At 36.6% G+C, this 17471-nt stretch overlaps 1 protein-coding gene across 3 annotated transcripts; it reads left to right on the forward strand.

Moving 5' to 3' along the window:
• The first annotated feature begins 1250 nt into the window (after window positions 1–1250).
• Window positions 1251–15035, forward strand: LOC121857466 (hormone-sensitive lipase-like). Of its 3 annotated transcripts, XM_042353527.1 has the most exons (13): window positions 1251–1661; window positions 3613–3802; window positions 4229–4349; window positions 4534–4641; window positions 5223–5428; window positions 7104–7211; window positions 7352–7526; window positions 8856–9044; window positions 9442–9896; window positions 10176–10414; window positions 11600–11765; window positions 12556–12765; window positions 13738–15035. In XM_042353527.1, the coding sequence occupies exons 1-13, from the start codon at window positions 1282–1284 to the stop codon at window positions 13756–13758; spliced, it is 2568 nt and encodes an 855-aa protein (XP_042209461.1). In that variant the 5' UTR covers window positions 1251–1281; the 3' UTR covers window positions 13759–15035. The 3 variants fall into 3 exon arrangements, with proteins under 3 accessions (XP_042209461.1, XP_042209454.1, XP_042209471.1); XM_042353520.1 differs by lacking the exon at window positions 13738–15035 and having other exon boundaries at window positions 12556–12994; XM_042353537.1 differs by lacking the exon at window positions 13738–15035 and having other exon boundaries at window positions 5223–5416; window positions 12556–12994.
• Window positions 15036–17471: the final 2436 nt, after the last annotated feature.

Consider the following 17471-nt stretch of genomic DNA (forward strand, 5'->3'; position numbering starts at 1 on the left):
GCAAAGGTTTTCTTCTCCTCTAAAACTAGCTTCAAGGCTAAGTTTTCGCCCTTGAGACTCTGGACCTCCTTCTCAACCTTCTCCAGTCGGTCTTGCAAGGCAAGACAAAGGTGGAGAACGTGAGAGGTGGTCGAGTACTCGTCAGCAGCTGCCATGTCACTATATCACTCACTAACACTGACAGGAACACAGGTCCGCACTGTGTCTACTGCTTCGGGTTCACGAGTTTGAATCGTGGTTCGCGACAGGACTTTTTTGGGTGACTGTACACAATGTTCATACCCAGTGCAAGTATACGATGTTCATACCCAGTGCAGGTATACAATTTCATACCCAGTGCAGGTATACAATATTCATACCCAGGGCAGGTATACAATGTTCATACCCAGTGCAGGTATACGATGTTCATAGACAGTGAAGGTATACGATGTTCATAGACAGTGCAGGTATACAATGTTCATACCCAGTGCAGGTATACGATGTTCATAGACAGTGAAGGTATACGATGTTCATAGACAGTGCAGGAATACAATGTTCATACCCAGTGCAGGTATACGATGTTCATAGACAGTGAAGGTATACGATGTTCATAGACAGTGCAGGTATACGATGTTCATAGACAGTGCAGGTATACAATTTCATACCCAGTGCAGGTATACGATGTTCATAGACAGTGAAGGTATTGTAGTGGATTTCTCCCCTACAAACGCTGTTTGTCGCTGAGTAGCCGACCCCACCAATTCCCCAGTGTACCAACTCTCTTCTTCTAGCTACTGCCGCAGCAAGCTACACCTCCTCCTCCGCCTGCCTGGTGGTCCTCGCTCCCGCCGGAGAGCATGGCGACCCACAAGCTGGCCCTCCTCTGAGCACCCTCACCAACCAGCTCTCTCTACATCACGCTTGTAACCATGCTGCCTTCCCAGCACCAAGCTGCATTGTACATCCAATACAACATGTACAGTATACATGAGAACACAAACATCTCATCCCCACAGTATACGATGTTCATAGACAGTACAGGTACCGGTATACAAGCACTGGTAAAGGGCAAGTCGATATGAACAATGATGTTTCCGGCCCCAGCATACCTTAAGTGTTACTAAATCGTTATTAGACGAAACAAAATTCCAAGTTCCTGATTTATTTTAATGTGAGTCCGTTGCCCGGGTATTGCGCAGCAGCCGTGTAGGACAACCAGCGTTACGGTACGATAACTGGCAACTGAGGTACGACGTCTAGTGCTGAGAGTCCCATACTTGAGACTTCAGTTTGTAAACAAACATGGCAGACAACGTTGGTATGGAAGAGTCTTCTACCCCGCCTGTGGTCGGGTCCACAGATCCCTGCCAGTCTATTTTACCTACGGTGCTGCACATGATAGAGGATAACACCGCAAACTTCAAAAATGACGATTCTGAGTATGGACAGCGATTACACAGTGGATTTGTTCTACTCAAAGAGAACATGGACAAGGTGATAGAGCTCTCCGAGAGTGTAAGGAAGGAGGTGCATTTATATGATTTTGACGCAGAGACTCCTGGAAATGGTTTTAGAAGTTTCAACAACATCGTACAACAAGCGATACTCAGTGTGTTCGACTTATGCAAGCAAATATGCACTGGCAGAGATTCCTTGCTCTTCAGGAAAGGCCATTTTGTCAGGTGATTACAACAAACGTCTTTAATATATGTTAATAATTGTTATGGTACTGGGTGAGGAGTGGATGACCACATTATTTCAATAAATTTGTTTAAGTTGCCACCATGCGATTTTGAAGTTAAAAATATCCTATAGTTTTAGATGTTTTGAACGAATTTAACCCTAGTTTCTATCGTAAATCACTAATTTTTGAGATATGCCCCCAATCACCTCAGAATCAAGTGATTTGTGATAGGAATGAAGGTTAAATTGGTTCAAAACCTAACCTAACCTCCTAACTGGGATGCTCTCCCCCCGAACCCCCCAGCATATTATAGGTCATTTGCATGGGAAACGTCATAGAAGAAAAGTGCCTTAAAATTGTCTGAACTATTGATTACAAAGATAAAAGTCCCGAGGTATGGCTGTTGGCAATTTATACACGAATACCATTATTTCTTGATTATTTTTAATTGGGACTTCACTTATACAGTACAGTATACTGTAATTCTCTTAATGTCTGAAATGCATAACTGGTGGGGGAGGAAGGAACTGATTAGTAGTACATACCTCAAACAATCCTAAGATAATTTTGATTCATTTGGCTTGGTTCATGCGGTCTCTATTTCTGTAACAGCTTTTACATCCATTTCTTTTCTTTGCCCTCCATTGAAATTGCACTCTGTGAATAAAGTTAAAAAAGGCTCTCATAAAAAATATCAAGATATAAAGTGGCAGAAAAATATTGATTATACAGTATTGTATAATCACAGATACTCACTCTCATCTGTGAGTACTCACTCTGTGAGTATACCCAAAAGTAGATCTATTCATCTGAAATGTGATTCTGGGTATGGTAGAATTTAAGGGCAGTTGCCTGGATTATCCAGCCACCCATGGAAAATCTTCAAAGAAGAAAACTTTTGCTGGGTGGAGGAATAGCACTTTCTCTATTCAGGTTTTTGCCCTTATTTTATCCTGTAAATAATCACAGACATCACTGTCATAAGCCTGCTTCGATGCCATCTTGCACGTGACAAAAGACAAATGCCATGCGCATCGATGACCTATCAATGAACTTTCCCCCATACAAATTCTTGTCCATTTTTTTTCCGCACAATCCTAATAGTAACCTAAAATAATAAAAATAAATTTTCATCCTAGATTAGGTACCATAGGTAAATAGATTTTGTTGATTCGTGTGTATCACCAAACTAATACAAGCACATAAAATTATGAGGAAACTTGCAAATCCTGCCTACCTAATGTTATTAAAAATTGTCATATTCCTTTTTTGTGATACAGTATTATTATTGTTATTAAGAAGAAATTTATTTTCACCTTTTAAAAATTTTTTAAAGTTATTATTAATGTCTGTGAAATATTTGAATGACAATGATGACAATAGATCCGAATGCTCGGGTAAATGAAGGGTAGCAGTAGCTCATTCCAGCACTGGCTGTGTATTTCTTTAACAAGGATAAAATTTATGGACAACAACTTAAAAAGGAAAAGTGCTATTTCTTCACCAAATTTACTTTATTTTTGAGGTAAGAAATATATTTTCTTCTAGATATTTTTTCTTTGGTGGCTGGATAACCCGGGAAACTGTCCTTAAGTTTTACCAATTTGATGAACCAAACAAAAGAAAATTGCTGTGTAACCAGATATCCATGTCAGTACAGCTACTCCTCGACTTACGACATACTCGACCTATGACCACCCGGACATACAACCGCCTCAGTCGTACCAAAATTTTGTCAAATTATGTATTTTCGAGTCCCAACGTTAGTGATTGCGCTGTGTACTGACAAAATTTTCGTTTGTAATTCACTTAAAAATGGCTGGCAAGCTTAAAAGTGAGAGTTTTGTGGTGCTGAGAAGAAAAAGAGACACCCATTTTAGATTTTCTATGTATTATTTAAGCTGTACTGTACACGTACTACACACATTTCTATTTTTATTTTTTTTCAGGGAAGTTGAAGCATGGGGGCAGACCTTGGCATCACTGGTTGTGCTGCTGGAATACATTGAAAATATGTTGTTGCCACGTTGTGAAGATGGGAACCTTCTGTCTGGTATCAGTAGTTCACCAAATGAGTTAATGAGTATGCTCAACTCAGTACCACAGTACTCCTTTTATGGGCGTTGTCTGGGATTTCATGTGAGTACTGTACACTGTATTAACCACAAATTCTCTGACTACATAAAATTTTTGGGTTATTTTTTCTGACATCATTTAGTCTGCCAAGGCCCTCATTTTTTTTCTTGTCTAGCTAACTGTTGGAGGTTATTTCAGGTGAAGCTAATACTGTACTTTGTCATCCCCTTTTTATAGAGATATATTTTGCATCATGTACTAAATTACTGTACCGGTACTTGCATTAGCTGCTATAAATATTTTCAATCTTTTTCCATTTCATGTCAACAAAATACTGTACAGTCAGAGGAAATGAGAAATTTATCAAAATATTTTGTACTTGTGTAATTTAGGTACGTTTAATTTCTTTCTAAAGGGTCTTTTTGGGGTTCTTTAAAATTTAAAAAACCTAGAATATAAAGGCTTAGATTAAAATATTTTTTATTACAGTATTATCCATCTCTTCGGAAAACTCTGAAGTATCTGAATATTTGTCTGAGTGCATTCAGTGAGGTGTACTATGCTGATGGCAACAGCTTCATGCAACGAACAAAAAATACAGTCATGTCAAGTAAGTTGGAGAGGAATGAAAGCTTGATAATTATTAAACAAAAATTTATAGCTTTGTATGAAAACATTCAGAAAAATTATGACAATTTCTGTTGAATAGTTTTATAAGTAAACCTCTAAAATTGCTATGCCATTTTCTGAAATCTTGAGTGCTTTGAAATCTTACTGAAAATTTCCGTCATCAGGTAGCAGATATGTTGTTGATGCTGAACTTCGATCACGAAGAATTGTTGATGTTGTCCAGTACTCTTCTGTGGAATTCATTAAAGCCTTTTGGTCTGTGGCAGAAACAGGTACAGAATGAGGAATTCATATACTGTACTGTACAGTACAGGGTGGGCAAGAAATAACTCGCACACCGATGGGTCTCTACGTCCTTATAAATGTGTCAGTTATATTTGCTCTCCCTGTACATATATTATGTCCTCAAAATTATGTTTCGAGATAATGTAACAACTCATGTAAAACGTATTCTTCTTTGTACATCTACATTTTAATCTTATTGCAGTATATCACACCACTGGTTCATTTGATGGCAATCTAGAATCCCGACTCAGAGGCCTGAGTTTTACCCTTTGACTAGGTACAGTTAATAGGGCATTATACTGTCGCTGTGTGTACTAAGCTGGTCATCTACATCAATACCCAGGGCTAAGTTGTCCCTTCTCTTCAGGAGATTGGCACCCAGCAAATTGTTGGAATTAATGTGAAGAATGTTGAGTTTTAGCTTTAGTTCTGAGTTCACCCCTCATTGATGATACTCAAATACTCAAAGGTACTTGCACATCAAACTCTTGATGTTAAATATATTAGAATTTGGTCCTTATGTTCCACATCAAGAAAAGGTTGGTACTCATTCTAAAATGTTCTCCAGATTTCATGACACAACTGCCAGGGATTGTTGGTCCTAGTTTGGCTGTGCAGCAGGTAGTAATTGTTCCATGTGAGGAGCAGCAGGTCACCAAGATGGATGGTACAGCTACAGTTGTTGTTCCTCCTCCCCACTCACACATCGAGGCACGACCCATTACTTGCCACTTGCTGTCAACACAGCTCCGTGAAGGAATGGTAGGCGGGAAGGTAGGGTAGAGAGACTCAGGTAGGCATGGGAGTGTCATGGCTGCATGGCTTCAGAAAGAATTGTAATACATACAGTATTCAGGAAAGTTTAATCTGTTTTAGCATGCGATAAGAATATTCTTAAAAAGGGGAGGAGGCTTAAAATACTTCAATGCATGTTTTTCTGGGCTTGTTAATTGTTTATTATAATGAAGCAAAGTGTTAGCTACATGAAATTGACATTCCCGGCATATGCTGTGTCAACATCTGCCTTTCTAATTAACCCCTTCCTTACCACACTTCCCAGCTTGCCTATCATGTATGATGGTAGATATAGATGTTAGAGTGAGTTATAGGTATTTAAACATGTGGTAAGGAAGGGATAAAGGAACCGTTTTAGAAGAAAATAACAAATGACTATTGCCATTATGATGGAATATGAAAAATTAAACAAGGCTCTATGCACATTGTTAATGTTAGGACACAGTGTTTTTGTTTTTGTTTGTGTGTGTGTGTGTGTTTTTAAGAGAAAGATCAAGAGGTTAACAGACATTCGATAAAAGGATTGGCTTATTGTAATTTCTATTTAAAAAAAACTAACCACAGGACTGTACACCACCCCCTCGCTCAACACATATTCATGCAACACAGATTCGCTCAAACGTTTTTTTATTACTAACCGGTATCTCTTAACATGGGGCTAAGATGCGCTTGAACGTAAGTTGAGTCGGGCAGTCAGTTAGAAAATGTTTTGAGCGGGCCATTTGAACCAGCTATTGGTCGAATCCATTACAGTCCACGGGTAGCATCCCCATGCACCACATGGGCTCACAGTTTCTTTAGTGCTTGATTCGGCCACAACCAAAAACTTCGCTGGGAATAACTTCAGTTTTTTTTGCCTGCTTTCGTCACCATGGCTCCACCTAAACGTTCTCTAAAGTGTCCCTCTCCCTAAGGACACTCCAGCAAAGAAAAATAGGACCATGTTTACCCTAAAAATTAAGTTAGACATTCTTGAACGATTAGAGAAAGGCCAGTCCACCGCCTCTGTCAGACGTGATTTCTCCTGCTGAAAAGATTAGTGTGCCACTGTGCAGCAGTCTACTTCACTGTCTGCACAGAAAACAACAAGAATAAGAAACCCAAGTGAATTTGGTAGATATATCTGTATTAGTGAGCTACTTTAGAACTGTATGACGTCTTTGAACTTTGTTTGTTGGGGGTGGACTTTTTGGGGTCCATCTGACACATCCTCTATCTTATGTTATAATGGGTTCACTCTACACAGCATTTTCTGGGAACGCAACCTCCGTGTTAAGCGAGGGGGCAGTGTACAGTTATCTTTAAATGCATCATACAGTCTCTTCTCTTTCTCCACCGTGTTCACAACTAATATTGTTGAATTCTAGTCCACTCACCCACTTCCCTATGTATAATAATCCTGTTTATTTCTCTTGCATTGATATCATTAGTTTATTCCTTTCTCTACTGTACTATATTGATTTTTTCTCTTGCAACTTGGCAGTTTGTGTATGTTCATCTCCCACTGTTATTACTTCCCCACAAATGAAACTGATAAAACAAAATCATCAACAGCTTATCCAGTTTCTTTGATACATACCATTGTAAGCTGTGATGGTTACTGGATCCTTGATTTCATAACAAAATCTTCCATAATCTTTACAATTTTATACAGCCTGGAGAGAAGGACCACAAGGGAGCATCAGTCCTACCCCCATCAGATTGCCTCCTAATTCATTGTCATGGTGGAGGCTTCGTGACCCAGTCTACCAAAGCCCAAGAAGTGAGTAGCTTAGTCTTCATTAATTACTTTACTCACACACACACACAGTAATGAGACTGCCAATAAAGCTTCACATTTCTTAAGACTTTTTTTATGAATTACCATTTACACCCAGACTCATTATAAATGTTTATTTACAGGTATTCCTAAGGGAGTGGGCAGTTAGTGTTGGTGTTCCAATTCTCTCAATTGATTACTCTTTAGCACCAGAAGCCCCCTATCCACGACCTCTGGAAGAAGTGTTGACTGTTTACTGTTGGGTGCTGAACAACATGAACCTCTTGGGCTCTACAGGATCAAAGATTATCATGACAGGTAAAATAATCAAAAGGGAATTACAGTAGAATGCCAAAGTGTTGTTTCAATGGAATAATTTAGTTTGGTACTTGAGAGAAACACAAAACTAAAAAGACTAAGAGTCTACCCAGATGCGTCTCAGCCCATCTCCTAGAATAAGAGTCTACCCAGATGCGTCTCAGCCCATCTCCTAGAATAAACGAAACATTGTTTTTTTGCAGTATTATGTTAAAATAAACACTCATAAATCAACATAGCTAAAATTATGGGATGTGAAATGGTCTGTTTGGTAGTGATCAGCTGATGTGAAGATGGGGAGTAGAGGTGATATGTTTGACAGTTGATGCCAAGGTCTAGTGCTTATTTGTACTTGAGTGACTAAGTTTTTCTCTTATAAAATGTCACTGAACTGACAAATTTTAATTAATTTTATTACAAAGGGCTAAAATTTTTATCTCGTGCAAAATATATGACGGTTTTATTCAAATTATTCACTGTCTTGCAAGGATTCTAGCAATGCAAATTAAATTCTCCTAACTTTAGTCTGTGATATTATATAAGATAAAAACTGTAAGCCTATAACCACCAAACCCTGGCTGGGAAGATGGAGGAGAGGGAGGGAGGGGAGGGGAGGGAAGTGACAGTTGTGCCAAGATCTAGTGAAGTATTTGTTTGTTTATTTATGTCCTTTAGATTGAGTTTTTGTTTTTTGCTTATAAAATGTCATAGAAGTGACCTGGGAGAATATAATTTACATTGCTGGAATTCTTATAAGATAGTGAGTAATTTGAATATAATCATGCTATAGTTTGCACTAGACAAATATTTTAGTAATCATTTAGTACATTATTTTGAGTACATGTACAGTACAGCTTTGCCCTTAGGACAGTGTAGAATGCCCAGAGAAACATTAGGCGCGAATTTTAAAATATGATGCGCCAGATTGACTCGCACAAAATAGGAAAGATTCACTTTAAATTAAAACATTGTCCTTAATTGTGGGTGTCGCTTTAAATCAATAATCTTAAATTGAATTGCTTTAAATCGACGTTCTACTGTACTGTATATGATCAATGTTAGGAGTAAATGTAATCCATCTACATCTAGTAAGACTTCCTTCACCAAAAAACTGTATTGATTTCTGGGAATGGAAGTGATGGTGGGGTGATGTGGAAGGGGAGAAACATAGCAGAATACTTGTTACAACAGTCAGAACAAATGACAGTGAATGACTAGGAAGTCTAAGAGGGTAAAATTTAATTAAATATTAACATAGTAACCAAGATGAAAGAATCTATTAATAAAATATATAGTGAACTTTTCTTCTAATTAGGTTGTTGTTCGTAGGTGACAGTGCTGGAGGTAACTTAATTGCGGGACTCACAATAAAGTGTTTGGAGCTTGGAATACGCCCAGCAGATGGCTTATTCTTTGCCTATACACCATTTGTCTTTGAACTTGTCCCATCGCCTGCGAGGCTGCTAGCTGTCATGGATCCTATGCTGCCTCTGGGTTTTGCTCTGAGATGTCTTAAAGGTACAGTATGTACAGTAATTCTTAGACACATCAGTCTCTAATGTGCTCTTTTATTTTTTTTTTGCTAGTAGTCCAGTAATCACCACCACAGGAGGTTATAGTGTGTAGACCCCTCATGTTTGAATTTTTAATTTGAGGTTCATTTTTAGTTTGTCATCCTTCAAAATTCTTAAAATTGGTGAATACTGTTTCTTTTTTACATTTTGATTCTGAATATGTAATATGTTTTACATACATTGTGGATATAATGTACCTCTTCTAATGCAGCACCCCTTGAATTTTTTGTGGTGCTCAGAAAAGGCAGTGCTTGTAGGTATGATTTCATAAAGACTTTGGTATTATCTCATTAGTCTAAGGTGTCTGACAAGTACTGTAATAAGGTTTTCCTTGTTTTTAGCTTATGCGGGCGTCTCAAGTGGACAAACATCTCGAGTCACTTCACCTGGAGATATAACATTGCCGACACTCAGCTCTCAAACATCTAGGGTTTCTACGAATTCAGAGTACACAGATGCTGCTATAGACAATACCCCAGTTTCACTTAATATACCTCAGACAAAGTCAGGTGTGTCAGACCCACAAAGTGACACAGAATCCTTTGTTGAAGTCTCAGAAAGTGATGTAAAAGAAGCTGAAGCATTGGTCAAAAGTCCCTCATTCCTCTCAGACCCAGGATCTGACACCCTTACAACTGTCTCATTAACATCAGAGGCATCCAAACTAGAAGACTCATCCATAAAGAATAGCAATGGTAGTGGTAACCAGAAACCCCGAGAAAAAGAGGAACGCTCCAGGCGATATGTAACTGAGTTTTTGGAAAAATATGTCCTAGATTCTCGCACAGACAAACAAGTAAGTCCATGTTACTTCGTGCTCCATATCAGATACAGTATACAATAATTGTGAGTACTGTACAGCATTGTATAGATTAATCAGACCTCATTGTTTTTTATACAGTACAGTACTGTATAATCTTATTCAGATCCCCATGTCATGAAAATTCTGACCCATTCATATATTTACTATTTTGTTCACATTATTCTATATTACCTGTAGCAACCGTCCTTCATTATTATATTACTATATACAGTGTACCTCCAGTTTACAGTCCTCTCTCTCTTTGCCTGTCAGGGTCGAAGAGTCCCTATACTTCGCACTGGAAGTGAGGAGAGTGAACAGGAGGATGAAACTGTACTATTTGAGGCTCCAAGCGTGGGTGCAGGCATCACTGCTAAACTTGGCCGAGCCAAGGATGCTGTTGTTAGTGGCATATCAGCAGGACTGACATCATTTGGACTCAAAAGAAAGGAAAGCGTTTCATCACCAACTTCTCCTGTAAAGCCACCACCAGCAACTACAGCTGCAAAGAGGTCAGTGGTTGAACAAATGTTACCAAAGGTGGATTTGCAAGTTGACAGTGAGTGATAGATGAGTGGTGAGAAAGAAAAAGAAATGAATGCTGTGAAATTGGTCTAAGAAAGTTCATGACTGTCAAGTATGCTAATGAATTGGTTGTAATGGAAATTAAATTAAACAATGGGTGTGTGAAGGCTTAGGTTAAGAAATATGCAGATGATTACTGTAATTAGATAATTTGTTGTAACTTTGGAATTGATAATTGGCACTAAAATATGAAACTGACCTTTGCCACATAAAATTTTGACACAAATTAACTAGAAAATGTTTACAAAGACTCAGACAACATCGTTACATACTGTGAGTTTTCACATGGACATGGAAAATGCTTCTCATCTGATGGTGACTTTTCAATACAGTTACTTGTGGTAGAAGTGAGTACAGTACGTCATAAGGGTGTTTTGGAAAAAAGTTTCGTAATTCTAAGGGTGTAAACCTGACGCATACATACGGATAAATGACCATGACCATAATTTCAATATCCCTTAGGTTTGGACCTATAGCAGATGACAGTTGGGGTTGGAATATGATAAAATCTATGAAGTGTAAATGAAATATCCAGTGTTGCTCGTACAATTTATTTACAGTCATTATGGGAACGTAAAAGTCAAGGGTCAACTCATCTGTGAGTCACAATATGGCGTCAGGTCAAGCATACACAGACACAGGACCCCCCTCCCCCCCCCCCTTCATCACCTTGCTGGCTGACGGACGTCACTGGTTAAACTTGTACAGAGAGGTGGGGGTCATGCAGAACATGAAAAATTCACATCTGGGTATTATCCTCTCAGAATGTTAATTTGTCTACTTGGCACTGCTTATCTGTATAGCCTGGTATATTGTATAACCTCATTTATAAGTGACCAGCAGCTAGATGACAGTTTACCTTTCAGATTGATCCACACTGTTAACTTCCATTTAGTAAAAGCAAGACAATTTATAAGTCGCTGAAAGTTTAGTATTTCTGTTTGTAACCCTCCCCCGTCCCATACAGATGGTGGTGAAGGATCCCCACATGATCCTGTTTTCTAATACAGTATCTGTTTCTTAACACCTACTTCAAATTTAATTGAGATAGCTGTACATAAATTCTTGAAGGTGTTGTAGATCTGTTAAATAATTAATTTCTCTACTTGTAGGCCATCTCTGGGTCAAATCCTCATGGGTAAATCACCATCAAGGAAGAACAGCCGCTGTAGCCTGATGGAGGAATTCAGTGGCGTGGAAATCATAAGTGACCATTATCTCAGCCCTCTCACTGCCCCAAAAGAAATCCTGGCCAAATTCCCTCCTTGTGCAATTCTTGTGAGTCTCACTTCTACCAAATTTTACCAGTTGCTTAGTGATATATATATATACAGGGTGTCCCATAAGTTTCCATAAAGTTTCCATACAACGTATCACCAACGCCATTACAAGCATAACTCCAGCTGTGCTTGAACGTGTTCTTCAGCAGTGGAGGACACGCATTGAAGAGTGTTTTCAACAGAATGGTAGTCATGTAGAGCATATTATATAAATAAAAATGGATTTTCATATAAAATTTATTTTTCCTATGTATGGAAATTTATGGGACACCCTGTATATATATATATATATATATATATATATATATATATATATATATATATATATATATATATATATATATATATATATATATATATATATATATATATATATATATATATATATATATATAAAACAGCTTATGGAAAGTATTTAAGAGAAAATATATCCTTGTATAATCTTTAATTCCAAAATTACTCCTTTGTATATACAGTAGTCACAATAACAACAGGAAAGAACACTCTCCATTGCAAAGAAAAGTCTGAGTAAATATTTATTAAAATCACAATCTCCTTTACCTAAATGATCCTTAAGTTGATGTCAGAATAATACTAAAAGTGTTGAAAGAATTATGTGAATAAGTGTACTCATCTGCCTGTCGCCATTCTGCTATTTTACATTCAAAATAATATCATTGCCAGTTTATATGCAAAACTGAACAGCAGATTCCATTCTCTATTTCTTTATGGTTGGTAACATTTCATCAGTTCTTTATCTGTTATCTGAGGGTTTGATTACATTTCAGACTGTAGAGTATGACTTCTGCTTGGATGATGATGTTACAATGGCCAAAACATTGAAGTCCTTGGGTGTGCCTGTCACCATTGATATTCTAGAACGACTCCCACATGGATTCCTCAGCCTGTCTCTGGTGTCACAAGAGGCACATAATGGATGCAAAAAGGCCATTGAGTGCATAAAGCAACTCTTAAGTAAGGAAGATACTGAACAACATGTAAGTGGTGATGCGAAGAGTTAGGTTACACTCTGAAAGATTACAATTGATATTTGTTTTGAAAGTACTTGCATCTTTATGCATACCGGGTAATCAAATATAAGTATTTTTAATGATTTTGTACAGTACCTTACGGGTAAAGTATGTTTTTATTTTTATTTTTTTGCCAATATGTAATATTTATTAAGAGCTGTGCAAAAGAGCATTTCAATAAATTTTACATTTTATATATCATGTTTAAGTGATAATATTTTTACCTTAGCTATTTATTCTTATGCATAACTGGAACAGTCTTTGAGTTGGATCATTAGAAGTGATATTTTTACTTGAAGCAGGATTTTTATGTTCTGCTTGTTAGCCAGATTATCCAGTTCATCTGAAATCTAAGCTAATCCCAGTTGTTTCAGGAACAATATTTTCAATTATTAGATGAATGAAGATGTTACTACCCTGACCTTAGTTAAACACTTAACATATTTGCATTCATTTCATCATTCAAGAGTCATTACAGTTTATTTAATGATTTGTAAGCCACACAAGTTTTTGAACCTCTTAAGGCCTTCTACCTCAACATTTAGTGAACAATTTGTTGAAGGAAACACTTCATCCAGTTTTACATTTATTTCACACACACACACACACACACTCTCATCTTATTTTTTCTTTTCTAGAACACGATTAAACATCGTCCTGATTTGTAATTATATTGTAAACAAATAAATTAAAGGATTATTTTATATTTTAAACTTTTAAGTCTGTGATGCTTATTTTGTCAGTTAAGGAATAGGATTTAGGGTTCATTTAATACAGAGTAAAAGTTTGGAGAGCGAGTAGTCTAAATTGATTGTGATAAATTATTTATTTCCCCATCTTTCATGCCGACTTAGTTGTATTGAGGATCTGTTAAATACAATCCACTTCTTTAATTGAATGTATATTGATGAACAAAAAACTAGTCATGATTTATATTAGTTGTTGGCGATGAGTGGTTGACCGTCATAATGGCAGCCTAAACCAGAGTGACCAGAGCCACCAAAAGCTCCACCCTCGAGCTGGACAAATATTATCAGGACTTCGACGAGCCAGAGCCTCTCGGCAGCAAAAACCGGATCAGACTGGAGCCGGGTACTGGAGAGTATGAGGACGCTATCCAGCAAGTGGCACATATCAGTGCCACAGATGCCTCCAAGCTCAAAGAGCTATCAACACTGATAGTTAAACAGTTTTCTGCTGTCCATATAAAGCTGGACACTATTATGCAATGCATGGCAACTCATGAATGAAACCAGGATTAATGCCCTAGAACTGGCTCCTCAGCCCATTGCTCTGGTTCAGCCTGAACAGGATGATGATGAGTATGATGCTGATGACTTCTAAATGAATGAAAAAGTGGTTGACGCACATAAGCCATGGATGGATATAGTGAGGTTCCCATGGTGTGAGCGAGCCATAACTGCATGATAGTCAGAAGTGGGGTGTTGAATGTAGTTGATTAAAAAAACAAAGGTCAGATGCACTGAAGGCAGGTGGTAATAGATAAAGCAGGGCCTGTGTAAGAAATCTATCAATAAGTTGGCAAGACAGCTGACATAAGTGTTCATTGAGCTCACTTGTAATAAATTATTATCAGTCACTAATGACTTACTTAAAAGCTCTCTTTAGGTTTATAACGTATAAGATTGTGATCTGTGATAAAGATGACAGATCCCTAACCCCGTCCCCATCCACCATGTTGGTCACTTATGACAGCCAACATGAAGGATACATTCTTTACAACCTGACCCAGAAAGTCAAAGATGGGTACATTACATTACAGCAGTTGTGCTTATTGATTAATGAATTGGTTTAATTTGTGTTTGTTGATTGATTAATAGTTACCAGTTGTGTTGACAAATAAATAGTTAGCAGTTGTATTGGTTGATAGATAAATAGATTGATTGATGCTAATTATATTGGTTGAGATAGATAGCAGATGTGTTATTTGATAGATAGATAGATAGATAACTGCTGTAGATACCAGTTATGTTATGCTATCCCTTTGAATATTCATACCTGATTTATACCTTCGGTAGTGGGATTTTTTTTAGAAAGTCATATTGATCACCACTACTAAATTCATAGTACAGTACTACATATCATAGGCGATGCTTTTGCTGTGTCTTATTTGTAAGAAGCAGCTGTTGGCTTTAAAAAGGCTCTATGAGGTAACAAATGCATGGATTAATTTAGTAGAGTACTAGAGTACTGAAAAGATATATATATATATATATATACAGTATATATATATATATATATATATATATATATATATATATATATATATATATATATATATATATATATATATATATATATATATATATATATATATATATCAAGATATGCAAGCTGTGTACAGTATTATTATTTTTGGTTTCAATGCTTTAAGTGATTGCTACACAGGTTTAAGTGTGTGGCTCCACTGTGCTTGAGTTTTATCCCATTACTGGAAAATTGTTATCTGCCATGCTAGAATAATAACTAATGCCAATATAATACTCTTGTCCACCACACCTCAAAATTATTAAGCTTGAAAAAGTTACCAATAGCAATCTTTATTACTGGTATGTATTTCAGACTTAGTGATAACATGATAATTACTTATAACTAGACCAGTATTCACAAGGTGTCAACTGTCATGTCAGTTTATCAACAATAAACATGTGACTGATAGTGTAATCTTGTTTATGTCTTCTCTCATAATAATGATGCAACTTTTCAGTTGCTGCCATCTTTGAATTTTTTTGTGGTGATCCCTGTGTCTGTATTCTACGAAGAGTAATGTGCAGTATATCGTATACTGTATTTAAAAAAAAAAAAAAAATAAATTGTATATACCGCATGCAAATATGGAATACTCATAACTTGAGTAAGAGGAAATAATGTAGTTACAATTTAAACTGGATAAAAATGAGGAGAGCACATCATAAAATCACAGGTAACTACAGTAAAATGACAAGGGACAACAGATATAAAAAAGTCTTTAGCAATATACAGTACAGCATTTGGTGCCACGATGAACAAATTGCAAACACTTTTATGTAGTACAGTATAGTACATTTCCTTCGTAGTAGAGGAATTTTCTGTTGCAAAATGCAATGCAATATTTATTATACTTTCCCTGAGTGAACATGTAGATCTATATATGCAAAAAGGACTATTATTCTTAAGAACATATGTGCTTGCAGTATTATGATTTTGTATATCTAGAACTACTTAACACTGTGTGTATGCTTTAAAGAATAGTGCTCTTGCTGTTTGATTATACTGTACCTGTAATTACTCACTCTAACTACGTCATGTAAGGCAGTCATTGCCCTATTTATCTATGTCTTTATATCTAGCTATGTAATTATGTATGTCTAGAGTATAACTGGGAAACCAAAAGATCTCTTGACAGCCACTTAGAGTAGTTGTGTTTTGGGGATCAAAAGGCAAAAACTGCATAATGCAAGGATCTTGACCTGCTGCATAGAGTGAAAAAAAGTGTACCGGTAATAGATATTGTTATGATGTCAATGCAACAATTTCTTCCTTTCTCCACCAGTGTACATGTAAAGTACACAGCTTGTCAGAAAATTAACAGAAACACAGATGATCAGTATGCATGTTAGCTGTGGCATGTTGGAGCTGATACTGCACTTAAAATATTAAGGAAACTGTGAAGTACTTCTTCATAGCCTGTATTCCAGATCTTTAATTGTGACACTGCTTTTAAAATCTGCATATTTACTGATATATAAATATTTTTATTGAACATAATAGCTGTCTAGTTGAAGGAAAAATGAAGGCCAAATAGTAACTTAATGGCCAAAAAATTTGTCACTGCCTACAGTTGAAGTTATGGGCAGATGATATCTACTGTATTTAATAATATAGTATTCATACTGGTTAAATTTCCACTTTTCTGTATATTAAGGATCACTCCCTTATGTCTTTGCTAATCAAATAATTAGTGAAGTTTACTCTTTGCTTCGTAATGTCAAAAGTCAAAATAAAATATAAATTATACTTAATATGCTGATACATTCCAACACACATTAGTTAAGGACTATGCATAATATGATCGTTTTGTTTTTATCATATTAAAAGATTATATACATAGCACAGTATAATATTAAAGCTGAAATTCCATTTAGATTTAAAGAGAATGGTGCTGATGCTCTTTAAGCCAGGCATTAAAGTGGGAGGCTTACATGGTCTTCAATTTCTTGTCAATTGGTAGTTATCCTAAAAAAAAAAAACGTAGGCAGTTGTTCCTGAAGCCATCCAGACACAGATGTCCATGGTACTAAATTGTCACCAAATAAAATTTCTGTTCGTACTGTACATCAGATAAGAAATTCACCAGTTGAAGGTTAACACTATGCCCCTTGGGCTTGTATTGGAGGGTTTTAATTGGTAATCAGAATTTTATTTATAAAGCAACAGCTTGATAAGTTGACAACTTTAACTGACTTTTAGGTAAAATTATGAATCCAATCTCAAGAAAGCTTCTCTACTCATTGTCTTCATTTCATTACTCAAAGTGGTTGTAATTTATCCTTTTTGTTTCAATATTTACAGTAATAATGCCACAGCCCTCATGATCCTGTCTTCTGAAATTTTCCTTGGACTTTCTACTGTATCATTTACTGAAATCCTTTATTGAAGGGAGATAAGATTAT

The sequence above is a fragment of the Homarus americanus genome, unplaced genomic scaffold (assembly GCF_018991925.1).
Source record: "Homarus americanus isolate GMGI-L3 unplaced genomic scaffold, GMGI_Hamer_2.0 scaffold54347, whole genome shotgun sequence".
Lineage (NCBI taxonomy): Eukaryota > Metazoa > Arthropoda > Malacostraca > Decapoda > Nephropidae > Homarus > Homarus americanus.